The sequence below is a fragment of the Salminus brasiliensis genome, chromosome 21 (assembly GCF_030463535.1).
Source record: "Salminus brasiliensis chromosome 21, fSalBra1.hap2, whole genome shotgun sequence".
Taxonomy (NCBI): domain Eukaryota; kingdom Metazoa; phylum Chordata; class Actinopteri; order Characiformes; family Bryconidae; genus Salminus; species Salminus brasiliensis.
Genome location: NC_132898.1, coordinates 7,364,959 through 7,392,127, shown reverse-complemented (window position 1 = coordinate 7,392,127; position 27,169 = coordinate 7,364,959). Strand labels below are relative to the sequence as shown.

Here is a 27,169-nt window from a genome sequence, read left to right as displayed (position 1 = left end):
AACATCTATTGCTGCTGTAAGGATTCAATTATGTTCGGTCTCAAGAGCATGAGTGAGGTCAGGTGCTGATGTTGGAAAAAGTACTGGATGGAGCTCCAAGTCCAGAGAATGGGGTTCCACTGCTCTACAGCCCAGTGCTGGTGGCATTATACTCTCCTGCCACATGCTTCGCATTGGGCCTGGTGACCTTGGGCTCATGTGGGGCTTCTTTTCTATGGAGATAATGCAAGCGGTGTGTCACCTAAGGATACACCTTAAAGGAGAAATTCGCTAATTAAAAATGGTGTTGCGCATATAGTGTGAATCCAGTAAACCTCTTTGTTCATCTTTTTTTCTGCCCCATGAAAATCCTGTGAATTATTTACCACCTACAGGCCTTTACAGTCAATCTCTAATATTTCAAACATGCTAGAACAGGCGTAGCTGAGAAATGTCTCAAGATTAAACGTCTTCGTTTTTAATGCAACGTGAGTAAGAATATATCACTTGCAGACGTATTAGGCCAAATGGCTGTTCTAGTCAATGGGGTGTAGTGGTAAGGAAGCACAGACAGTTAAAAGCAGCGAGAGTGGGCAGTGCTGCTGTTTTGCATCTGACGACAATCTTGCATCGTGGGCTTACGGCAGGCACCTCACAGACCCACCGCATTCAGTTTGTTTAGGCCGCGTTTCCAGAGACCTCTCCCAAAAGGCTGTAGCGGTGGCTCATGGGAACTCCCCTGCCAAATGCCAGCTTTTCTTTTCTCTTTGGGAGTTAATAGTGGTCTTAAGACGTTCTGCCTGCATGGAAAAACCTATTGGAGGGGGTCTGTTGTATTTAGGATCAGTTGTTCTTCTCTGGATATTATTACAGAGCAAGTGCTCTCCTGAGCTGGAAGATGGAATCCAAGAAAACATACTGGAATGTGCCATGATGAATTTCACATGGCACAGCAGTGCCAAGGGGCACTGGGATGAGGACGACTGTATGAGCTCCAAAAGAAGTTTGTGAAGAGACACTATCACGCACATTATCATTTGTAGGTGATAACCCGACATACTATTGAGCCTATTTGACTTCGTTCTGCTTCTCTGAGCTCCACTGGGTATCATATTAGCCAATATTTTACATTGATGGGAATCACTCTGGGAAAATCTGGGGAGCTCTACTTGGTGGTCCGTATGTGTCAGACAACCTGACACCAAATTAATCCCTGTAATTAGACTATTGCTGCCTTTTTAATGATACATGAGCACTCTTGGTATCTGATATCAAAGGAATAGTAGCTGCCAGGACTTGAGTGCTGACAGATTTGGCCAGAAACTGTCCACTCACACACATTTCATCCCCCAAATTAGGCACCTAATTCAATTGGAGCACCGCACTGTTGGACAACAGAAGAGGAATCACCTTACTCTCAGCTCTCATCTCGCTGTGAAACATCCACAGCCACAGTGTGCCTTCAAACAAGGGACACACAATGAATAACATACAAAAATAAAAAAAAAACATATAATGCTAGAAAAAGCAGTTATTTTAATGGGTATTCTGACTGACATGCAAGCCTCAATACACATCCAATTCTCTTGAAAATATGTTGTCCAGCAAAGTACATTATTTAGTATCTTAAAAGATAAAATCCTTCTCATTGAGCTAAAAAGTTAAATTATAAAACTTAAATAAACAATTCAGAATTTAATATCTATAATAATCTAATCTCAACTACAAGACATGGACAAAAGTATTGGGACATCTACACATTACACCTTCAGGAGCTTTTATGACATCCCTTTCTAATAGGCATTAATATGGAGTCGGTCCCACTCTTTATATTATATAAAGTCATCAGAGCTGACAGCAGAGTATTGGGACGGAGGTGTGTCCCAATACTTTTGTACATACAGTGTATGTAATTCAGTGCTTTGCCTTATGAGAAACACTTATTTGACTTATTGGTTTATTTTCTGTAGGACTGAGTCCTGAAAAACCTTATATTGTGACCAATGATGTCCTACTAGTGAACCAATATTCATTATTTGTATTTTATGCACTATATGTAAAATATTAATGAAAAGCTGTGTTTGAGTAATACACAGAGATAACTACATTGTAAAAAATCCTTTATGAGTTGAATATGAAATGAATGGCCTTTCAATAAATAATAACTGCACAATAACTGTATAATATCACACTAATGAACAATTAAGCATTAAGGACCAACTTCCCGGACAGGAACTAAGCCTAGCTATGGACCACTTTTTTCCATAGAAAATCTCCATTCAAATTGCTGTGTAGTTCAAGACTAGGCATTAATCCCTGTCTGGGAAATAAGTCCTAATACTAATGAAGCTTATAACCGTTTTTTTTTAATGTCGTGATAGGCTTTGCAAAAATATATGAGAAGCAGGGCAACTTATGGACATTTAATGTAGACGTTGTAATTGAGCCCCAGATATTTAACCCTCTTTAACCGCTTCAGCTCGTCTGAACTGCAGGGGCGACCTCGTGTGGTCCTGTTGCCTTTGGGAAAAATAATTATACATAACGGATGAAAAAACATCAGAACATGTGCAGGTCGTGAGCTGTTTCTAATACACAATTTCGATTAAATGATCATTTATAGTTCACAGCTAATAAAACTAGTTAGACCGTTTCTACTGAAGCTCGCAGCGGTAAAGGGAACGGTCCCGCGGTGAGCATTTCCAACCGGGGTTATTTACCCGTAGCTCCGGGCTGGCTGGCTGGCTGGCTGGCTGCTAACGTTACTGTTTACTGTTTTTACGCCTTTTATGTCTTTTAAAAATTGTAACATTATAATAACGTTTTAATATTCATATCATCTCCTCGAAGCAAAAAGAGGTAAGTGAATTAGGCGGGTTTTCTAAACGTTTGAAACGTTGGAAATGAAGGAAGATAACGGAACAGGCTAGCTTGACGTTAGCTTAGGGCTGCTGTTCACCTAGCCTAGCTAGATAAGCGACCTTGATAGATGATGAGGATGATGAGGATGATGAGGATGATGATGATGATGATGATGATGATGATGATAATTAAAAAAGATTCAAATAAAATGCACATAGAGACCTTTAAGGCTGAATGTGTTGTTTTCTGTGGGATTTATATACTGGAAGCTAGCACTATATACACACATACATTAGCCTGTCTTTTAGCCATCTTTCTTCGTTTTTAATGAATTAAATTTTTATTATTTTAAGTAAACCATAATTGAACTGTATATCCCCTGCACGTGTTGCTATTTTCTAAAAGGTTAATTCAAAGCCTTTTTTCTGACTTTCTAATAAGTTAATAAGGCACTTTAAAAACACTATGAAGAACATTGTACACACTGTGCTGCTTTACTTTTAGCCAAGAATAATTATTCTTTGTAATGAAATATGTAGCTTTACGTAGTGTTTGAGGTGCTGACTGTTTCCGCATTGCCTCTGAAATGCCTGACGTGATGTTGTTTTTCAGGATTTAGCTATATTGTCCAAACCTAGATTTCACTATGCAGTGGCAACCCATGAAATTATCAGAGTTGAGTGAAATCTGATGATCTAAATATTTTTCTTTTCTATCTGCATGTTGAAGGTGGTCAGCTTCTTCCAGGAGAAAGCAATAAGCCACAGCACTGACCAGAAACAATGGAGCCTGCCTGTCGAAAGGACAAGCAAAAGCAGAAAGAGACTCCGACACGAGGCGACCGAGCTAAACAGAAATCTGCCCAGCAGGAGCTCAAGCAGAGACAGAGGGCAGAGGTAACGTAAAGCATTTCAAGCTGCTTTCCATCCTGCCTTTACCAGTACTCATGGAAAGTGCATGGAAAATGACTGTCCTTTCATTTCTGCTGACAATTTTCTGTTCATTTGGATTTTCTTTTTATGTAACATGGTGTTTATGTGATATGATCTGCTGTCTGTAATTGAAACACTCCCCACATAGTGATACCTAGCTTTACAAAGTTTGTATGATTCATTATTTGAAGAAAAATAAAGTAAACAGAATTTTCTTTTCAGAAATAAAACCAGTTTAGATGCTGTAACTGTTGCCATGCAGCACTAGCATATGATGATGGAGCTGCAATGCATATGAGAGTACATGAATATACTACCATAGCTTTTTATGTTCTAAGTTGAAGTTCTTTTTATTAGCATAATTATGTTCATATTTATACATATTCTCAAAACATGTATACATATATTATGTAAATGTTTTTTTTTTTATGCCTGATGTTTTTTTTTATGCGTGGTTGGTGTGGCGCAACAGATAACACCACTACCTGCCACTGAGCTACTACACCATGTGGGTGACTATGCTGTGCTACACCAATAAGAGTCCTTGGGCAAGACTCCTAACACTACACTGGACTCTGTAATATGAGTAACCTTGTAAGTCGCTCTGGATAAGAGCGTCAGCTAAATGCCGTAAATGTAAATGATTGGTGAATGTATGATGTAATCTATGTCCTATGGCAGTGTATTGGTTTGCTTACAGTTTGTACACTGCAGATTGCAGTTGCATTTTACTGTTTTGAGAAAAATAAGAAATGTATTTCATAATTTGTGCAGTAACAAGCTAAGCAAACATCGATTGTGTACGTATTTGAAAGCCCTACTACAAATGGGCCCCGTTTTATCGACATTGGCCGATGTGGCTGCAGGTTTTCGGTCCAAAGAAGTACAAGTGCTTCACCAGTTTCAGTTGGCCCTACTCTCTCTAACTAGTTTAAGGGTGTACATACTCTGCAGGTGTTACCAGTAAAGTGGACACTGAGTGTGTGCATACACACTGAGAATGTTCTTGAAAATTACTGCTACTCTCAAATGTGTGTTGGATCATCTGAAAGTGCTACCATGCGCTAAATGTGTTCCCTAACTGTGTTACAGATCTATGCCCTGAACAAAGTGATGACAGAACTTGAGCAGCAGCAGTTTGAGGCCTTCTGCAAGCAGATGCAGTCACAAGCAGAATGAAGATGAGCCTTGTTCATTCTGGCACTGCAGACGAACCCAGCTGAACCCAGTAGGAAGATGATTCTGTGGGTTAGCGAGCTTGGAGTCGAGGTGAACAAAAGTTGCTGCAAAAACAGTCATGTCAAGACCAGCATTGTAGTTTACCCCAGGTATTCTGAATTTACAAAGCATAACACACCTTTTACCACTGTGTGGTTAAAAGCAAAACCAATACAGAAACAGCAGTCCCTACCTTAAACTCAGTGTGTGAATATGAACTTGTTGTCAACCTGTGTTTGCCTTCCGTTTGACCGCAGTAGTGCATCTCGCATCATAGTCCTCACAAGAAGAGTGTATAGAGTGTTTGTATATTGCATGGTTCCCGGGCAACGTGCTTAGATTAGAAGTAATAGACAATCAATCATCAGGTATCTCAGTATTTACAGATATTTTGTTTTCCAAACTATACCAAAACTATCCAATTATTTCACAACAAACCACTTTCGCCTTCCAAAAGATTGTAGAAGCAGGACTCTAAACACTTTATCAAATCCTAAATGTTAAACATTGGTGCTATTGATCAATCCATACTTTTCAAACAATTATAGTTACATTTTATTGTCATATTTGTTGAAAAGCTGATGGATTGATTTTTGTAATGTCATATTTGTTTCCAAAATTATGTCCTGTTGATTTTAAACACTTTGTATAACATCTTTGTATGGTTTTAAGTAATGTGTCGTTCACTAGGCTCTATTATTCACTTGTATTTGACCTTAATTTTTTTGAAGTCACGTTAATGATTGTCTGTCCACCACTTATAACCACTAATATTTTGTGTAACACTAAAGTTGTATTTAATAAATGCATATTTTGAACAAGATATATCTGCTTGGTAATCAATGTATTACAATTAGATATTTGTCATTTTACTACCATTAAGCTCTAACCTTTTTCCATTGTTCTCACAAATGTGTGAGAAACAGTGTAGGGAGGTGTAGCTAGGTTTCTGGAAGACATGTATCGCTCTGTCCCTGTCCGTTTCCACCTGCATTATGCATTCAGTTGTCAGCAGACAGAAAGATTCTTGTCTTAATAAGACAACTTTCCATGTTCCGTTCCATGAACAACATACAGCTGTCAGGAAGAAACAATGACATGCCAGCCTACCATCAAGGCTTTTCCTCACACGTTGTTGAGCCTGTTTGTGTGCTGGGAGGCATTAGAGGGATTTGGACTTGGTGTTTTGACAGATTGTGATTGCATTGTTGGTTGACCACAAGGGGGCATGGAGGGGCATGGAGGCCTCCTGCAGACAAAGCTGGTTTTCAGTGATGATTATCATTATTGTTCTGCTGTCAGGATGCAATTGAAACATTTATACAAGCATATTTAAGACTGTTTTGGCGATTGTTACCTTAAATTAATTAAATGTAAAACGAACTGTTATATATATTTTATGTTTATATATTTTCTTGTATTTATATTTTTCTCAGGTCCACTCATAACATCTGTCCTTTCACCCATCCATCTTCTAATCTGTTTCTTCCTAGTCAGGGTTGTGGTAGGTCCAGAGCCTACCTGGAATCATTGGGCACAAGGCAGGAGTACCCCCTGGACAGGCCGCCAATCAGTTGAAGGGTACCATAAACACTTAGGGGCAATAGACAGTGCATCTACCAAGTGTGTTTTTTTTGAAGGTGCGAAGAACCCCACGCAGACACAAGGCAAGCATACCAAAACTCATTACAGACAGAATGAGGATTGAACCCACAACCATAGGCTCATATACTGTATATGGGGCCATATGTACTAGTACTTCTATTCCAATAAATGTGACACTTTGCATCATAACAGTGTAAATGGGTGGTTAAACTGCTGTAGTCTGAGTGGGTTATATGCAGCTGTGTTCATAGCTGTGCCATCACAACCATGATAAATTGAATCCGGGCTGTAAACACGATGTACACCAAACCCTTTTGCAATGGATTACACAAATTCACTGCCAACACTTTTTTTATTATTAGTGCAGATTTATTTATCTTTCTTTTGACTGACAGTCAAGTTTCATATCACTTATCAGTTTGGTGGTAAGAAAGTGTGGATGTATAGGTAAAAGCCAGGAAACCTACATCAGCAGAGGTAGTTGTTAGTAGATCATGCATGCATAGTTAGGGCGTTGTTACTTCTTCCAGTTAGGAGGTGCGCAATAATCAAACAGCAGCTTGCCTTTCGTTTCTCAGCAGTATCCTCTAATTCATAAATATTCTCTGTTGCACTTTCCATTAAACCATCAGACAAATAAACCTTTATTACAGAACCACCTTAGAAAACTACTGCATACCATTCATTTTCCATGTCAAGACTGCTAAGTGCATGAATACAAGCAGCTTCAGTTGGTCCCACAGCATAGCACAAAGGGCATAACTCATCTAGCGCCTACTTAAAACTAGCAGTCAATCTCCCTGTCTGTCTCTGCTCCTCTTAGAGCTCTATAGTAATGGAGCTGCCAGTTACTCTCACTCCGAACCAGCCATCCCAGAATTTGGTGTCCTGACCGCCGTGCTCGAAAGAGATGAAGCGCAGGCCTGGGCCGTAATTTGAAAATGTGTGGGTAATCTGTAAAGACAGGGTTATGATTCACTGAAATTCAAAGCATTATGAAATCTCAGATTTCACCAATTCATTAATTTTGCTTCAGTTAAGAGTTCATTTTAAACACAATTAAAGGAATTATTTACAGTAGGGGTTCCCAATCCTAGTTTTTGTATTGTTCTTATTCTTGGTACCTTAAAAATGGGTTCTTTGAGCTTTCTTTAGACAAAGGTTCTATACAGTGGGGCAAAAAAGTACTTCGTCAGCCACAGATTGTGCAAGTTCTCCTACTTAGAAAGATGATAGAGGTCTGTAAGTTTCAGGGTACACTTCAACTATGAAAAAATCCAGGAAATCACATTAGATTTTTAAGTATTAATAAGTATTTAGTAAGTATTTGGTCACCCACAAACAAGCAAGATTTCTGGCTCTCACAGACCTGTAACCTCTTTAAGAAGCTCTTCTGTCCTCTACTCATTATCTGTATTAATGGCACCTGTTTGACCTTGTTATCTGTATAAAAGACACCTGTCCACAGCCTTAAACCGCACACTCCAAACTTAACCATGGCCAAGACCAAAGAGCTGTCGAAGGACACCAGGAAGAAAATTGTAAACCTGCACCAGGCTGGGAAGAGTGAATCAGTACAATAGGCAAGCAGGTTAGCGTGAATAAATCAACTGTGGGAGCAATAATCAGAAAATGGAAGGACATACAAGATCATTGATAATCTCCCTCAATCTGGGGCCCCACGCAAGATCTCTACTACACGGAGCGACCTGATGAATGACCTGCAGTGAGCTGGGACCAAAGTAACAAAGGCTACCATCGGTAACACACTATGCCGGGAGGGACTCCTGCAGTGTCAGGCGTGTCCCCCTGCTTAAGCCAGTACATGTCCAGGCCTGAAGTCTGAAGTTTGCCAGAGAGCATATGGATGATCCAGAAGAAGTTTGGGAGAATATCATGTGGTCAAATGAAACCAAAATAGAATTTTTGGTAAAAACTCAACTCGTCATGTTTGGAGGAAGAAGAATGCCGAGTTACATCCCAAGAACACCATACCAACTGTGAAGCATGGGGGTGGAAACATTATGCTTTGGGGCTGTTTTTCTGCAAAGGGGACAGGACGACTGATCCGTGTTAAGGGAAGAATGAACAGGCCCATGTATCGTGAGATTTTAAGTCAAAACCTCCTTCCATCAGTGAGAGCATTGAAGATGGAACGTGGCTGGGTCTTCCAGCATGACAATGATCCCAAACACACCGCTCGGGCAACAAAGGAGTGGCTCTGTAAAAAGCATTTCAAGGTCCTTTAGTGGTCTAGCCAGTTTCCAGACCTCAACCCCATATAAAAAATTTGTGGAGGGAGTTGAAAATTCGTGTTGCCCAGTGATAGCCCCAAAACACTTACAGACTTATAGGAAACGTTTGACCTCTGTCATTGCCAACAAAGGTTATGTTACAAAGTATTGAGTTGAACTTTTGTTATTGACTAAATACTTATTTTTATTTAAAAATAAATTCTTTAAAAATCCTTCAATGTGATTTTCCTCATTTTGTCTCTCATAGTTGAAGTGTACCTATGATGAAAATTACAGATTTCTCTCATCTTTCTAAGTAGGAGAACTTGCACAATCAGTGGCTGACTAAACACTTTTTTGCTTCACTGTATAGAGCCATCACGAGCCATCACAAGTAGCCTGCTTTAACGGTTCCTCTTATGATGAAACACCTCTTGTGCATGGTTCTCTTTTTACAGCACCAAAAAAGGGTTCCACTATTGTTAAGAGTCAAAGAACCCTTGTGCTAAGACTGTTTGTTTTAGTATACCTGACAGCCCAAATGTACCCAAACATGTTTATGGGTCAATTTAAAAAAGTTGGATAGCAGCACATATTATTTATACAAACACAAAGATTTAATAGGTATTGGCTGGTACTAAGATCAAAAACAATGGATCAGGACATCCCTAATTGTAAATAATACTAGTATTTCAATTGCAATCTAGTGCCAACCCCCATCACTTCAACATGAATGGGTAGCTGAACTGCTTCTAGTCTGAATGGTTTGTATGTCGAGTTCAACCTACATCCACACCAAGTGTTTTGCCAAGGTGCAAAGGCTTTGGAGAGCAGAGGGACGAAATATATAAAAGTAAGAAAAGCAGGCTGGTTTTAAATATATAAATAAATATATATTTATATATAACTATATATTTTAAATCATTACAATGCATTTTCTTACTATCATACCTCATAATACAGGAAAGTAAGGAAGTTAAAGTAGGCTATTGAGCACTGTAGAGTACAGCTGCTACCACAATGGAATAGTGATGGTGAATCTTAAAGCTTTTCCCACCTGTCTCCATGTACAGTCGTCAGAGTCTGGGTCAAGGGTCACACTCTCTGGTGTGAACTCCTGTATCACCTCTTGATTCTCATCAAGCAGGCACACTGTCAGCTGGTAAGAACACCCGCAGTCTGTACGACCACAGTACCTAAAAACACACATCCAGACATCAAGGACAAATGGATGAAACAGGTGGTAAGGACAGTTCGCTTTTGGGTCACAGAAATGTAAAAAAAAAAATGTGGAAGCAGTAGAGCTTTACCAGTCCTCCACATTAACAGTTGGCTCACTGTCCAGCTCCTCACTGCCGTAGCCTTCCGCCAGCAGGTCAACCAACTGTTTTTTGAGACACAGCCTGAAACAGTGGAGTTGTGGACAATGACAGACGTTAGTTTGGAATCATATTAACAGTTTTTGTTACGTTGCAAGTGCCATCTTACTCAGAGAGAGAGTGAGGCCTGTCATTCTCTCTGCTAGTCCTGCATGTGGATGGCTGTGGCATACCCAGGGCTTGGACCTGCGATCTCTTGCTCTTAGGCAGCTGCACCACTCAGAGGCCTACAAAGCCACTTTGTACTACATTTGTACTAAAATGCATTAGAAGCTTATGAAATGGGCACAAGTGGACAAAAGTACCTAGCGCACCTAAAAACAACTCATAGCAGCCACCTTGATGTTAGAGCTTCTGTTTTTTTATAGATAACTTGATCATACAGTAACAAGAACTACGCCGAAAAAGGTATGCAGTTTGCACAATGTTAATTGATGGGTACAAGCTACTATTACTTTTATGCTACATTAGCCTCAGAACTAGAAGCTAAAGGAGCAAACTTACAGTACACAGTGCACATGCCTTAGCAGAGAGTAATTGTACACACACACACACACACACACACACACACTTTTCAATAGCACAATGTCTCACTCAAAAGAGGTACTGAAGTATTTGGTTGTGGCCTCATCACAGAAGGCATGTCCACAGTCCCCAGGCATCTCCTCCACCCGCCACTGGCTGCCTCCATTCTCCGTCAACTCCCAATATTCCATATCCTCTGAGGTAGAAACCAGCTTTTAGGAGGTTTGGTTGATTCCTTAAACTGCAAGGCCTCTATACAGGCCTATTCTAGGTAGCATTTCTACCTGTTTTTGAATATATATATATATATATATATATATATATATATATAGATATATATATATAGATATATATAGATATATAGATATATAGATATATACACAGAGAGAGAGAGAGAGAGAGAGATGTAGTTCTTACCCTCTCCATTTGGGTTTTTCAGCAGATTTCTGGCCATTTTACAAAATAATCAGGTTAACCTGTAGTCAAGGAAAGGAAAAATTTTAGCTAACTAGCCCTTAGAAGCCCAATTTTGCCATATTTGAAAGCCCAGAAATTTGGGCTTGTCCTGTATAGTTACATACATTTAAACAACCCGGGAACACCATGCAGAACAATGCAGAGGTAAGATAAAGTTTGATGGATCAAGGCAGAGGTATATGTCTATTTGCTAGACTTCTGGTGCCATTGAGCTCTCCTCCTGCTGAAAGGGGGGAGGGTTTTTAGTTCACGTCAGCCCCATGTGGTCCTAGAAATGGGTGCCATTCATCACCTAACAACCCCTCTCAAAAGCATGCATACATTAAAGGCCCCCATTGTTAACGAGTGTGTTTACAATCAGATCTCAGCACTGGTTAGCCTACCAAGCGTAGTCTACATAAACCCCTTTAAGCACCTTCGTTGTTACTGTTAATACTGAAATACGCAGCAACACGCAAGAACTGTGGGCTGTAAACACAGAAGGCGGAAACACACACTCTGATGAACTGGATTGAGCCAGCTGCTGTACAAAATTGCTTGTCTATTGATATCTAAGCATCCATGCAGCAAACACAGTCCTTCACCTCTCCACATCCTAAAGAACATGTAACTGTAGATGCATTGTAATCACATTCTATGTCTAGATTAAGCCATAAGAACGGTTTTCTACTAAGTAAATGGACCTGTGTCTGTGCTTTGAGCTCATTTCCATACACACAGTTTCGGCTTGCTAGCTGCCCTGCTATCACTGCTTCAGCTCAAATAGCTGAGTCATGTTCTTCACTGTAATACAGAACATGGACATGACTGGACCTTGGGTGAATTTAACTCATCACAAAACACATGCAAGATAGAAACAGCTGACAGAATATAGGAAGTTACTCACGGAGAGACCGGCAGCACAGCTGAGTTCCTCTTCTAGCCCTTGTATCTGTGTGTGTGTTTGTGTGTGTTTGTGTGTGTGAGTGTGTGTGTGTGTGTGTGTGAGTGATCTCACCGACACATGATCTCACAGCAGCTTTATAGTGTAGCAGGCAAAATGCACTGTAAGCTCTCCCTCTCTCTCTCTCTCTCTCTATTCCTGCTGGGCTGTGTTCTGTGGACTACAGTAATAATACAGTAACCTTCAGCAGCAATGTCATTCATTATACAGCAGGTCAGGAGGCTGACACGTAGAGGGGGATGAAGAAACAGATGATGCTAGGGAAAAAGAGACTGACACAGAAAGAGAGAGAGGTGAAGTCAGGCAGCGGCTCTACACTGAACATAAACTTAAGGAAAATCTGTTTGATACACTGTGTGTCCACAACTATGTAGACAGCCTGCTCATCCAACATTTCTTCTGAAAACAATGATTTCTTTTACAAGGAATTAACAGTTTGTCCCCTCTCTGGGAAGTAACAGCTCCTGCACTATTGTGTCTGTAAGCCACAATGGCAATAGTAAGGTCAAGTAATGCCTCCAATAACTGTGTAATGTAGGTACACATGAAAGAATCCATGCAATAACACTGTAACTACTAGTGAGCTACTCGCTGTTAAAGATGCGTTACAGTAGACCTAAGTTGTACAGCTTGTGTAATTACACATGTGCATCAACTTGAGATTCGACTCAAGAGCAATGCATTTACATAAGAGGATGTCAGTAGCTCTAAACAACAGGGAAACCAGCAGTTCGTACTAAGCAATTATCCTCACTTTACAAACACATGTAAAACCACATAGGTGTGAGTATGCTGTTACTGCTATTGAGATACACTTGTAAAATTACTTGATTAAAAACTGAAGTTGATATATGTGTAATTGCACACATTGTACTGTGACTGTAACATCTGTAACAGTGAACACATCACCAGTATTTACATTGCTGCCGTATGAATAAATGAATGTGTTATGACACAGTTATTAGACACACTTTATATAAAGTAGGGCCTAATTTATTGTAAGATGTATGCAGCCTGTCAGAAGACACTAAGTTAATTAAAGTTAACACAATTGCTAATTACTAATTACTAATACTAACTAGTTTTTTTAAATATGAAGTATGTTGTGTAGATAAAATGTCAAAGTTGAGTATACTCAAATACTCTAGATACATACTTAGAACTTAAAACCAGAACCATACTCAGTTTTTGAGCGTGGTTATGTTGGACAATATTATCTCACAGTGCAAAGCGAAAAGGAAAGGGAGGAACTACTCAAGTCTGGAACAGTTATTAGAAAAAAATGAAGGATAACGATGCAAGTGCAGTGGCGACGGTGGCTGGAGTACTTGCAGGGATGTAAATTGGCATAGCAATGCTTCCTTAGTTCCTGTTAATAAAAAAAAAAACAGGTTAGTATGTCCAGAGGTGTCAAAGTACAAATAATTTGTTACCTTAGTAGAAATTTTGGTTATCTATACTTTACTGGAGTCATTATTTTTCAGCCGACTTTACTTTACTTCAAGTCCTTACTTACTTACCTTATTACTTTATTTTCACGCAATTATCTGTACTTTCTACTCCTTACATTTAAAAAAAATATCCTCATTACTCCTATTTCTTTTGCGTTTGCTTTCATTCCAGCTTGTCATTGTTTTAAAAAAAAAATGCATTCATTTTCAATGGGCAGATCTGCAGCTAAAACAGGCAGCCTAGTGCAGCCCGACATTTTTCAACATTAACATTTTAATATAACATCATAGTCATTATGGCTTTTATAAAACAAAAATGGGGGAGGTGGGGAAGTATAGACCTATAGACCCCTGTGGCATGGCCTAAGCTTTTGGCATTTTCCTTACATTACTTTTACTTTTCTACTTTAAGTAGTTTTGTAACCAGTACTTTTACACTTTTACTTTAGTAAAAAGCTTAGGTTGATACTTCAACTTCTATAGAAGTCTTTTTAAACCCTAGTATCTCCACTTTTACCTGAGGAATGAATGTACATACGTTTGACACCTTTGAGTATGTCAAAATCTGTGTACTAACCTGCCAAACTCACACTATTAAGATTAGTACATAGTATATAGTACATAGTATATACCTTTTAGTATTGTGAGTATGTATGCAATTGGGACACAGACGTTGTCTTCAGGGGATCTTTTTATACTAAACAAGTGTCAAGAAAGATCCAGATGGAGAGAGTCCAAGTGGAAATAGTAAGACCAATATGTCTGTGTTTTAGATCAGCTAAAAAAACTGTAAAAATGCAAGCTGGCATTTTTACCATATATGAATGAATCCCCCCAAAAGCAGGTTTCTGTCGGTTCAACCTTTTTTCATCCTTTTCAGTCTCTTATCAGCTTTGTAAAAAATTACACCACTACTCGCGTTTAATTTGTTCACTCAGTGATGTTTATTGCTTCTCTTTTGATACTAAATTATACCAAAATGCATCTTTATTGAGATTTAAAAAACTGAAAAACAAACGTTTCTCCGAAGATCATGCACTTTGTTAAAGATCATGGTATTTGTGCTAAAGAAACTTTTACTATGGCAAAGAAAATAAAAGCTGGTGAAAATAAAAGTGGGTTTATCTTCTAACCCTGTGATCTTCACACCATGTCCATAATATGGTGCATTTTCGGTAACTGTTTGTAATTATTTAAGCCACCAAAAATGATTGCTCGATTATCAAATTTACAACCCATCTCCTCTGCGGCGCAAGCACACCCGTATGACTTGAAGATCGGCGATGGTGACGCGCCCCGGCATTTTTTCCTGGACGGCGTCGATTGTGACGCAGAGACGTAGAACCCCTGACGCTGGTCTTGTCTTCGCCGTCTCGGCATTTTTTCAGCTGGGGAGCCGCACGGTTTAGAAACAAACTCGACTTATAATTTCTCTCTCTGTTAATAACGTGTATGATAAACGGCTCGTCGTTCGGTCCAGATCGTGTCTGATGTTCAGCTTTTGCTCTTAGCTTAGTAACGTGTTCGGTTGGCACTTGTTAGTGCATCCTGACCGTCATAGCGTGTGCTGTAACGTTAGTTATAGCTAGCTAAGTTGTAGAAATTGGACTTCACTGCTTAGTATCCACAGGAGTAGCTGTCATCTCCTGGTCATCATCCCAAGGTAAGAATACAGGAGTTATCTTTTGGAAATGCAACTTTTAAAATGTGCTTGCATTTTGCTAACTACTTAGCTAGCTAGCTGTAGCGATGGGGTTGAATAGCAGCGTCGCTAGCTGGTGTTAACAGCACACACTGGTTTGGGTTTCCGACACATAATTATCTAACAGCCTAGCTGACGATAAGTGTGAAAATGCAGTCCTGTGGCTGTCTTTTATTAGGTGGACGCACTGTCAGTGTGTTTAAAGAGCACTGCTTTGTTGTCGGTGTTTGCCCTAAGTAAACACAGCTAAGTTAGCTAGCTAACGCTGACGCTAAGCCCCAGTCTGCCCCAGTCTTCAGTCAGCTAGTAGCTCGCTCGCTCGCTATGTGGCTCCACGTTTAACTTTAAATTGTAGTCTTATACAAGATAGTGTTTTTGCAGTGCCCGATTTAGATTGACTGGACTGGTTAAAAGAAAGTTAGCCTGTCTTTGACACAAGTTGCATCGCATGACAGAAAAACCCTGTCAGTTAGCATTAGCGTTAGCCCTAGCTGAGATACAGCGCTGGCTAGCTATTGACGATGGGCGTTTGACTGGTTCATTAACGTTAGCGAGCTCTCTAACCTCTAAAATAATAAGCGATCTGATGGATTTGAGCTATGTAGTAACTCACATGTCCTCCAGCACGGCTGTAGCTAAATCTAATGTAGATAGCTAGCTAAGTGACCCGACGCGAACAGCATGTTAGCTAGCTAGCTCGCAATGAAGTGCCTTAGTGGTGTTTGTTCGGACAGGTAAGCGATTAAAGAGCTGTTTCTTCGTGTCGTTCATACCTGATCGACTTGACTAGCTAACAACAGCACAAGTTGTGCAGATGAGTAGAATAGAGGAGTGTGTGCTTGTTGTTTTGTTTTTTTTAATCATTGCGGTGATCTGAATGAACCCCCTTTCGGACTGCAGGACCCTCAACTGTTTTTGTCCTTTATGCTTCACAGAAATGGACAACGGCAACGTTACAACAACGTCTGCGTTTGACTCGCAGGTAATGGCTTTTTCTACATTCCTAGGAAGAGAGAAACAGCTGCTGTCAGTATGTTAAAGACTGGTAAAGGCATCCTAGCCCAGCACTTTGCTGTGTGACAGCGGCTCCGCTACTCGTAAGAGAGGGGGCAAATCCAGGCCCAGATAATGTAGCTATAGCTAGCTAAATCCAGCCCAGAACTTAGTTCTAACTGCATAGGCAGGGCTTTTGCAGCTGGACAGAAGGCATTGGAGCAAAATGGGCTGGAGTTTTACTTTCTGGACCTGGATTTACGACTGTTGACGCTAACTAGCTAGCTAACTCGACTAGCCAGCTAGCTAGCTAGCTGCTGCTGGGCTGAATGTAGACAGAATGGCCGTGTCTGCTGTCGTGTGTAGTTCGACTGTCTGCAAACGTGCTGCCTAGTTGGGTATCGAACTTTAAGGTGTAAAATAAGGACAGTTTTGCACAACCTCAATACGACCACAAAATGTCTAGCTAGCTAACGCAGCTAGCTAGCGTCGGCTAACGGGAGCTCGCTTCATTCGGCCTGGAGTGCTTAACGCCTGCGAAAAGAGTGACGTTATTAGTTGTCATTACTCTTAGGCGATGGCTTTTAGTGCGAAAATGTACACTTTTGCTTGGAGGTTAGTGTTGGACATGTTTAATTCGTCCCTGCTGTGGAGTTTGTTGCGCTGGGGTAGCTATCTCTAACTCAGTTAGCAGTGCTATAGCTAGCTAGCCTCCTCTGGAACGTTCCCCGTTTCGGTCCCCATATTAGCATGCAAACCACCATAAGCTTTTTAGTTGCACGTTTAAAGTCAACATACCTGATTTAAAAGATTAAAAAGTAGACAAATATGAAGCTGTGCATGAATTAAAGTTAGGAGCCAGTTCTAAAAAGGGTCTCCATGTGTTTTTGAGGTCGTGCTCTGCTTGTTTGTCGACAATCTGCCACCTTTGACAGATTTAGCGCTACTCTGGAAGTTCTCGTGTAGTATCAGCTACTCTTTCAGAAACGACGTTTATTTGCGACTATTAGCTATAAATATTAGAATATTATAAGCATTAGAAGTGCAGGCTTGACTCCTGCAGAGTTTTACTCCTTAAATAGACTAAGCTAGCTACGTTAGTAAAAGCATAAAGCTGACGTGTTTGCCGGTGTTGTCCGGTGTTCTGTCGAGTTGTGCTGCTCATCGATAAATGCTACTTGGTGGCTGTACGCATGCGCGGACCACGTTTTTAAAAATCTACATATTTTTTAATTGTTATCTTTTTTTCTGTGTTGCAACATATAATCTTAGCTTATTGTTTTTATATTTTTGAGTATAAACTTTTTTAACGCCTCAATTGCCTTATTTCTTTATTGATTTAGGCTATCAATAAAGGCTATTTTTAAATATATATATTATATATTATATATATAATATATTATATATATTATATATATATTAGGCTCTTTTAATATACTGCCTATACTTCCATTGGGAGCATTGTCTGACATGGTGCTTTTAGCCTGTCGAAATACTCTGCCTGCTGTTTTACTTATGCAGCAGAGTCAGCTATAAGCCAATATCTAACTAATAACTAATAGTTAATACAGCTCCTTCTGCCAATTGTGCATTCAGTGGGACTTGAAGGTAAAGTGACTTCATTGCAGCTACATAGTACATGCACTGTGTCCGAAAAGTAGCCACACACCTCTTCTAATATGTAAATTCTTCTAAAAGCTTCTTTAAGGTGCAGTCATTGCTGACGTGTGCTATATGGACAAAAGTATCGGGACACCTGCTTATTCGTTGCTTTTTTGGAAGGGTATTAAAATAAGAATTTTTGGTGGAGTAACCGTCTCTGCTCTCCAAGGAAAGGCTTAGATTATGGAGATTTTGGCTGTGAGGATTTGCATTCAGCAGCAAGAGCGTTAGTGAGGCTAGCTGTGCGTATGTGTGGGCATATGTCGTCTGTGTCAGAAATGGGTGCACCTTGAAGTAGTAGAAGGGATGTCCACAAACATTTGGACATATAGAAAGTGTAGGCACAGTAAGGGTTCACACACACGGTTTGTAAAATGCCAAATAGAAGCAGCCTGGAGCTGCTGCACATGAGCTTTAATGCATTTAATAATTATACCATTTATTTCAGGAGAAACAAAGGATGGAGGTTTTAAACATGTAATAATAATATTATATCAAGATGCTTATAATTATTGTAATATGTTAATATGTGACGACAACATGACCAGCAGCAGCAGATTTTAAAAACTGCTTTCCAGATACTATCCAGTATTTATTAGTGTTTTTCTGTGTTTATTTAAAATGTGCTGCACTCCAGGCAAATTAACATGACTTACAATCTTTAATGCATGCAGTTGGTCAGTGTTCTTTAAGCCCTGCTGATATCCATGGTATGCTCACAAGAGTGCATTATTGTGTATTACGATACAATAACATAGTAATTTTGCCCCTCGCTGTCTAATGTACTTCTGAATGGATTGGGTTCATCCAGGACATTAGGACATCTAACAGGAGCTTCTAATAAATTGCCACAGTACACTTTTCTGAGCACACTTAGGAAGTTGTGAGTAGTTGAGGAACTCCAAATAAATGCATGCCTTGTTATATTATCATATGTTTTAATTGGATTTAGTGCAGCGTGTAAAACATTGAACAAACCTTATTGTATTCATAGTCAAAGTGTTGTTTAAAATGTGGCAGTGGATGGATTTTCACTTTCCAACAAAATATTTATACATATATATTGTGTAAAAACTCTTGGTGTGTGATGTCGTCATTTATGCTGTGTTGCCTGACCCTAGTTTAAATTATGCTCACTTTTTAAATGTTTTTCTTAGGTATGGTTGTTTTTCCCAGATGTTTTTTCCCCCACAAGTCATCAATGCATACCTTGTGTGTTTGGCAGGGTTATAGTCCAACGTACAAAAGGAAGAGGACGATAGAAGATTTCAACAAGTTTTGCACATTTGTTCTGGCATATGCAGGTTATATACCATATCCACAGGAGGTGAGTGATCTCTTCTGTTTAATGTTTGTTTGTACAGTTGAACAACTCCAACCCCACTCTTGCCACTGCTGTAGTAACCTGTCTTCACTACCCATTCAGTGTGTTTGGTCAGAGAGGTGTGTGTTTTGGGGAAACTTTGGGATGCTACCAGATATTCTAACTCATCTGTGCACTCAGGCTGACTCACGTACCTGCACTGCCTGTCCTCAGGACCATAAGGGACATCACACACACACACACACTCGCACAAACTCACACCTCCAGAGACAGCGCTTGCCCAGCACTGGGTGTTGTTGTGTTTGGGTCTCATTCCTTTCTCGCCCTGTGAGCTACTGTGCTTGCTGATGCTCTGTTTGATCCACAGAATTGGTGGTGGCTCTGTGGGCAGCTGTTCTTTCGCATTTCCCCCCATGCTGCCCTGCCACTGAGGGACCCCCTCCCCAAAAAACCTCAGCCCTCCCTTCCAGGGTAAGAGGGCCACTCCAGTCTCCTCCATGCTCATCTCAGACCCTGTCTTTTAACTCATTGCATCACTGCAGCAGTGCACATCCAAATGCTTTTGTTTCAGGTTCTCCATTCGGTGGAACCTCAGAGCATATCAAGACCATGGCCAGCATCATTCTTACAGCTGGTGGGGCAGGGAGATTTTGGGGGGGGATTTGTGTGTGGTGGTGGGAGTGGGGTTGATAGTTCAGCCTCACCCCTTGATGCCCGGTTATTCAGGAGTGTCTGTGCGTATTGTAAGTGGAGCTGCACAATTACACACAATGACACCAATTTTATTAATCACAGTTTTGACCTCTGCACTTCTGCTAATCATGAAAGGCTGATAATAATATGGCTGCTGCAACACATTCAGTCATTTCTAATTTCAAAAACCGGGCTAATCAAGGAGCGAGTCTTGTAATGAATTGGGAAATTTTAGTGGAGTGTGCTGTCAGCATACTAACCAGCTTTTAATGAGACCTTTGAGCATTCTGTGAGCATTCTGGGTTACTGCAGATGTTTGTGTGGGTTGCACCATGAGGTACAATTGAAATCGGGTAATAATCTTCAGGATCCATCATCAAATCGTTTCTGAACCATGCAGCCCTATATTTGAGTGTTAATTTTTGTGGATAATACTTAAACATCAGTTAGAACAAAAGAGAAGTAGCCTAAAATGAAGGATTTTTGGGCAGATATTTTTGTATGGTGAATACATTTCCTTTCCAAAGCCACAGAAGATCCTCCTGCACCCTGAGAAAAGGTCCAAACAATCATTTACAAACATTTTTGCTTCCCACAGACATTGTAATTCTTCTGAGAAACAGGGATTGTGAAAAATAGCACTTAAAGTGGATCATGTTTTGGCAGATTTTCCTTTGTTTATCCTCACTTCCAGCGATTGTTTGCTGTGATTTCTACCAATTAAGCTCAGGTACCTGGGCTTTTGTTGCTCTTTTTAAGTTTTGCAGGGTTTCTTCCAGAATCACCCTTGGGTGATAACGTCTTAGACCCACACATCCATGTTACCTAGTTTGTCTTTATAAGGCTACAAAGGAACCTCCTTCATTTGATGTTAGACATTCTCATCATGCTGAAGTGTGGTCTGAATTTGTTGTGCTAAATATTGTGCCATGCCCAGCAGGTTTGATGGGGTTAAAACTGCTTTCTTTTCCTTTTTTTTTCTGTTCATCCACGCCATCTTCAGTCAGCACAAATTGTGCAGTAATGTACTTACCCTTATTGGTGAAGAATATTTAAACTGAGGCATTCCAATCCCATTCACTTCTAATGCTTTTGTATTCTAATATTGTGATGGTTGTATCATGCAACGTAGTAAATTCTGAATTTTGCTTACCCCATGATTCGGAATTATAAATAAATAAACAAACAAAATAAATATATATGCACATATGCACAACATTGGGTTTGAAAATAGGTTTGAACAGTATTCCACAAAATGTTCCTGTTGAACCATCACATTCAGACTTATGCATCGACCATTTTTTTTACACTCCTATTTGTTAGAGAAGCGATACACAGGTGAGTTGATCTGGATTTGTCTAAATGAGAGTAGTCATTAAACCATGATCCACTCCTTGTCTGCAGGAGACACCCCTGAGGAGCAGCTCCAGCCCCCCCAACAGCACGGGCAGCACTGCGGACAGTGATGGATGGGACAGCTCGCGCCTGGGCTGCGGCCTTCCCTCACCAGACGAGCCTCCGCCCAAAAGCAGAAAGAGCTTCGCTGGGTTCAAGAGGCCAGCAGCTGAGGACCCTGAACTTCAGAAACGACCCAAATCAGCAGGCCTTCTCCTCGAAAGCCGCAAGAAAACCGACAAGGTCAAGAAGAAGAAAAAGAAGCCGGAGAAGAGCAAGGGTGACACATCCGACTCCTCTTTCGCGTCATTTCCATCCAGTCCTGTGGCTGAAATCTCCACCGTTGGCCGGACCATCAAAGAAGAGCCAGAGGATTACCTAAGCATCCCCACGCCATCTTCATACACGGACATGAAGCACACAGCTCACCCCGCTGTAAACCCTCTGCCGGGTTCAAGCTCGCAGGGCACCGTAGCCTGCAAAGAGGAGCCGGAGATGGAGCACCCCTGCTGGCACTCCCCTGCCAGCTCTGGTCCAGAGTCCAGTGCAGAAAGCAAGGAGAGGTTGCCGCTGCCCGAGGGCGAGGCAGTGGTGATGAAGTTGGAGGGTTTGCCTGGCACAAGGACAGTGATTCGGCAAGGAAAGCAGGTTGTGTTTCGTGACGAAGACGGCTCTGCAGACGATGAGGATATCATGGTCGATTCAGGCAAGTTCTAAAGATACAGGGATGATGATGATGAGGAGGGCATTGTTACTATTTTAGAGGCTGACATTTGTTGTTTAATTAATTGCATTAGCATTTCCTCACTGTTGCGTACACACACCTTGTATATCCATTTGTGATGTATTTTCACCTTTTAACATAATTTGAATTCATGATGAATGGACCAATTAAAAACTCTCCAAAATGACATGGGATAAAATCTTTACATTTACTTTCCACTGAAAGTTAAGATTTTTCCCCTTTTACTATAAAGTTGCCATTTTGGAAGTACAAGGCTTTTGCTTTTGCACATTTACTGAGTTCCATATGTGTAGTTTCTGATTTGCACAGTTATATCTTCTGTTTTGGTTTCATCACACACTTTAGTTTTTCTGACTTTGCACAAGCACGTTTTGGCTAAGTGTATGTGTGGTATCCTATAAGTGCATATTTTCAATCTGATGTTATTTTTTGATTGCAGATGATGACTCCTGGGATCTGGTGACATGTTTCTGTATGAAGCCCTTTGCAGGGAGGGCAATGATTGAGTGTAACCAGTGCAACACCTGGATCCACCTGTCCTGTGCCAAAATACGCAAGTCCAACGTTCCCGAGACATACACCTGCCAGCAGTGCAAAGACTCAAAGTTTGACATTCGACGCTCCAACCGCTCACGAATGGGGTCTCGGAAACATCTCCTGGACTGACCCCACCCCACACCCCTTCCAAAGTATGGACTCAAATAAAGACGAGATGGGCAGAGGAAGGGCTCAGTGGTTCTGATATTACACTTTGAGTTTATATAACTAATATATATATATATATATATATATATATATATATATATATATATATATATATATATATATATATATATATATAATGGGAAACATATGCTTGCAGTCAAAATGCACATATCATATACTGATGTCTATCAACTCTATGTGATGTGAATTAAAATGGGACGCAGTTCATTAAGTGAAATTTAGGCATGCTTTTTTAAATTTATTTAAATGTTTTGGGCTATGAAGAAAAACCCAAGCACTTCTAGCTACCACTATGGCCCTCCCCCCCCTCCAATCAGTCTTAAGTTACATTGGCAGGCACAGGTGTCTCTTGGCTGGTGCAGCGGAGCTGGGGACCCGTCGCTTTTCTCTGAGCGTGTTGTATGCCCAGCAGTGCCGTGTAGGTAGCAGTTCGAAAAGAGGCGATGGCTGGCTTAACATGAATTGGAGGAGGCTTGTTAAGTTCTTATCTTCCTAGTTTCGGAAGCATAGCATGAGAAGGTGTTGTGAGGTTGTCTTCAGGACTTCACAAGGCTGCAAAATGCCAAGAAATTCCACACTCCGATATTAAAAGTTAAAAGTTGTTTTGTACTAGTGACCACTGACACCAAAGAATGAATGCAAAGGAGGATATGCATCAGTGTTTATCAGCATTTTGTAGCTCCTATACCTGGGTTGAGAACCTCAAGTCCTGGAGTGATTCCTGCTTAAGCATATCTAATTCAGCTGACATGTTCAAAGCAGGGAGGTCTCCAAACTATGCTGAAAGCACTGTCTCTCAGCTCGACCTTCCTGTCCTGTAGTCTTGAAGGCAACCCCACAGTGCTTTGTCACACTTTACAAACATTTGAAGGAACTGCTTCCTACATGTTCCTCGCAGCTGTCCCCAGACCATTCGCCCACACTGGTTAGATTTTTCTTGTCCACACATTTCCTAAACTATCCCCATACGTTCGCAGTGGTTTCTAAAACGGGCTTGAAGAAAGAACAGTGTGGCCTCTTGTTGTATTGTTGGAATTATCGGCCATCTGTCCATGGTGTCCTTCTGTGAAGACACACACAGGACAAACGGATAAACACATCTCAAACGGTTTCTAAACATCAGTGTGTAACAGTTGTTGTGAGTGATCTTTTGGACTGCCAGTTTATGTTTATTTATATATATATATATATATATATATATATATATATATATATATATATATATATATATAAATTCACCTTCCTAAATGTTGCGTAAGGCAATCAAACCCGGGGTGGTGCGTTAAAGAAAAGAGATTTTACTGTACAGATACGGACATTGGAGTCTCAAAGGTACATGTCTGAGGACATTACAAAATAGGAGTCATATTGGGACTGGGAGAGACTGGTGGATTGCACTTTTTCTTTTTCTTTTTTTTTTCTTTTTTTAAAGAAAAGGTAGAGTCTGAGTGACCCTTTTATACCCACAGCTTTCAAAAGTATGTCTGTTTGTCAGTGTTAAGTTAGAGTTGTTAAACTTTATATTTCCTTGTGGAAGGTGCTTTCCTGAGTCCCCGAATGTCTGAGGAATAGAGCATTATAGAGCTGTAGTGAAAATATGCTAATATGAGGTACAGAATCTGTCCTTGAGCGATTTGTGGACCTTTTGGAGTTGGAATGAATCCCCAAAAACACCCACCCCTCCCCCCAACAGTGCTGTCCTTCACAGGTCTATTGCAAACGCAGTGTTGCAAACAGCTAACTGGACTTCTCCTAACTTTAAAGCCCTTTATTCTCTGTCACTCTTTCAAGCCGAAATTCCTTTTAGAACATGTCACTTTAACATGTAACCTTAAGATCACACGACGTTTCAGCATTGACTGCCATGCAATTTCTTCATCGAAGCATCTTTTATCTATGTTTGCATGTTTTATCTAGACTTAACTGCCTTTTCAGTGATAAGCAAGAAATGTTTGGTGGTGTACTCTCGTTGAAGATGGTACCTGACTTTTTGCATCTTCATAACACTGTTAAAATGATTCGTTCCTTGAGGAACTTTTAGGGGTTCTTTAATTCGAAACGGTGGAGAAACCTTTTAAGGCGCTTTGTAAAAATTTCAAGGATTTATTTTCTTCTATAAACCTTTTTTGATGGTTCCTCAAACTGCATTAAGCAGTTCCTCCAAATGTAGAACTTATACTTTTAATAGTGTACAACATGTTGCCAACTTTGATAAGGTACCCAGGAAGAGGCTCAGTAACTTTCCTTTTTTTGCGCCAGTCAGGTAAAGCTATGTTTTATAGAAGCTCTCACACAGGAGCATATAAAGCTACATTGCTCTATCCTTATTTCTGTCATTTTTCTCTACTAGATGTGGCCCAGCTGTTGGGTTTGAAGGGAATAAGACTTGTCCTTGCTGTAAAGGGAAGAACATTTTGTCGGCATATGCTCTCAAATCTCATTCAGCTTACTGACGTCCACTTACATTCCTCAAGTATTTGCTGATCATAGCCATATGAGATCTCAGAAGGGTAGCACAGTTCTAGCGGGATTGTTCGAACTGTGATGTTTCATATCCAACTTGAGCACCATGGTCTCCAGTCTGATCTCCAGGACTAAGACACACTTTAAAGTTTGTTCACAGTGGTCTGAATTGCTGGAGACCTTACCCATGTTTGTCTTAAGGGTTTTTTATTGCTTTAGATTTGTTTGGGATTTTTCCTCTCCCTCTCTCCATGAAGACCATGAAAGGTTCTGCCATAAAAAAAAATGTGGATGAAAATTCCACTGCTCTGCTACACCCCCAACCCCCCAATCAATTTGTGCATAATTCAAGGGTGAGGATGTAAAACCGTGTCCATCAGAGTGGTTTGCTGTGATGTATAGAACCTACCCACTCATCTCATTACAGTGTTGCTGATGGGAACAAGTCACAGTGTCTCCAGTGCAATTATTGCTACCTTTCTTACTTGTCAAAATCACCAGTGATCAGGACACCCGTCTGCTGAGTTGATGTCATGTTGATGGTAAAATGCTGGTAAATAGTGGACTAACCTTTTTACAGAACCACTTGAGATGATGGCTTCAGGCACCATATTTATAACCATTGCTTATAATGACAGTGTGAGACATTATAAATAAAGACACTTCAGAGACAGTAGATGCTTTAGTCATCTGGTTCCATTTAGCACCACTGTGAACAAATCCCACCAAACCACTCTGAATGACTTTCTTATTGATCCAATTATATTAAAAAAAATATACTGATGAAAGTATTGAAAGATTAACCTTCAGAACTCCTGATTCTCAGATCTGATTTTTGATGTTATTTTGTTTTTCCCTCAAGACACCCAAAAAAAAAACGGACAGTAATCTTCTCATTTACAGCTGTGAGGTGTTTCCTGTTGAATGTGAATGTGAGGAGCATACTGCCTGGAGTCCCAACTTGCTGATTTGTGTTGTTTGAACTTGAATTCCTTTCGAGCAAATGGTCAGAGAAACAGTTCATATTTATAGACACCGCTCCCTAATTCTGGACCATGCCTTTAAATGCACAAGAAGGAAGTTGTAAACTATTGTCCAGTAGTATACAGGCGGCCACAGTACGCAAAAGTAACCACTCTTGTGTTTTGTAATTCCTTCAAATGTTTAATCAGCACCTGCAAAACCTGTGATTTTCAGTGTACATACTATGTGCATTTTCCCTGACAGTGCTCCTTACAAATGACCATGATGTTCAGTGTTTTTATGATTGTGTCTTTATACTGAGTCAGTGGAAGTATGTTACTCCACAATGGTTAGAGCATGTATTTTTGGAAAAAGTCTTTTGCAGAGACACTTAATTTATTTAGAAGTTTAGTAGGCCCAGGCTACCTTTCTGTAGCTTGTTGCTTTGGGGGTACAGGGAGGGGAAGCCTCACTCATGTTTTAGTATAGTATAATTTCTTGCATTACTAAGCTTTCATTTGCTATCCATTTGTCCAATATTGGATTTTTTTTTTTCTGATATCAAGGATTTTAAGTAAGTATACTGGTTGCTGTACATTCTCATTTTTGTACAATCATAATGTGTTCAGTTTGTTTATTATATCTTGGGTAGTTCAAGGCTGTTCACACCTTGGGTTCTTTGGGAAATTTGGAAGAAGTGGTAGAGTTAAGGGGGACTCGCTGTGCTTTAAGCTTGGAGAAGGGAGCACTGGGGCCAGAGAGAGCAAATGTTTCTGTGAAACTGATGTAAATAAAAAGCTATGTAAGTAATTTGGGATGGGATGGATTCTTTTCTTTTAATCGAGGAAAGGAACCTATTGTATTTGAATTGTGGCAAAACTTTAAAGTGGAAAATTAT

General features: G+C 40.2%; 3 protein-coding genes across 3 annotated transcripts; 2 read left to right on the top strand and 1 right to left on the bottom strand.

The window, feature by feature from the left end:
- Positions 1–2,538: 2,538 nt before the first annotated feature.
- On the top strand, positions 2,539–5,814 carry svbp (small vasohibin binding protein). Its single transcript, XM_072666129.1, has 3 exons — positions 2,539–2,838; positions 3,571–3,737; positions 4,866–5,814. Exons 2-3 carry the CDS (start codon positions 3,624–3,626, stop codon positions 4,950–4,952), a joined length of 201 nt encoding a protein of 66 aa, XP_072522230.1. The 5' UTR covers positions 2,539–2,838; positions 3,571–3,623; the 3' UTR covers positions 4,953–5,814.
- A 1,129-nt stretch (positions 5,815–6,943) lies between these two features.
- fbxo2 (F-box protein 2) lies at positions 6,944–12,304 on the bottom strand. Its single transcript, XM_072666389.1, has 6 exons — positions 12,098–12,304; positions 11,152–11,210; positions 10,804–10,930; positions 10,141–10,233; positions 9,888–10,026; positions 6,944–7,550 (listed from the first exon to the last, which is right to left on the bottom strand). The coding sequence occupies exons 2-6, from the start codon at positions 11,186–11,188 to the stop codon at positions 7,416–7,418; spliced, it is 531 nt and encodes a 176-aa protein (XP_072522490.1). The 5' UTR covers positions 11,189–11,210; positions 12,098–12,304; the 3' UTR covers positions 6,944–7,415.
- Positions 12,305–14,957: 2,653 nt separating this feature from the next.
- phf13 (PHD finger protein 13) lies at positions 14,958–22,857 on the top strand. Its single transcript, XM_072665901.1, has 5 exons — positions 14,958–15,268; positions 16,243–16,289; positions 19,188–19,289; positions 21,384–22,080; positions 22,559–22,857. The coding sequence occupies exons 2-5, from the start codon at positions 16,245–16,247 to the stop codon at positions 22,783–22,785; spliced, it is 1,071 nt and encodes a 356-aa protein (XP_072522002.1). The 5' UTR covers positions 14,958–15,268; positions 16,243–16,244; the 3' UTR covers positions 22,786–22,857.
- Positions 22,858–27,169: the final 4,312 nt, after the last annotated feature.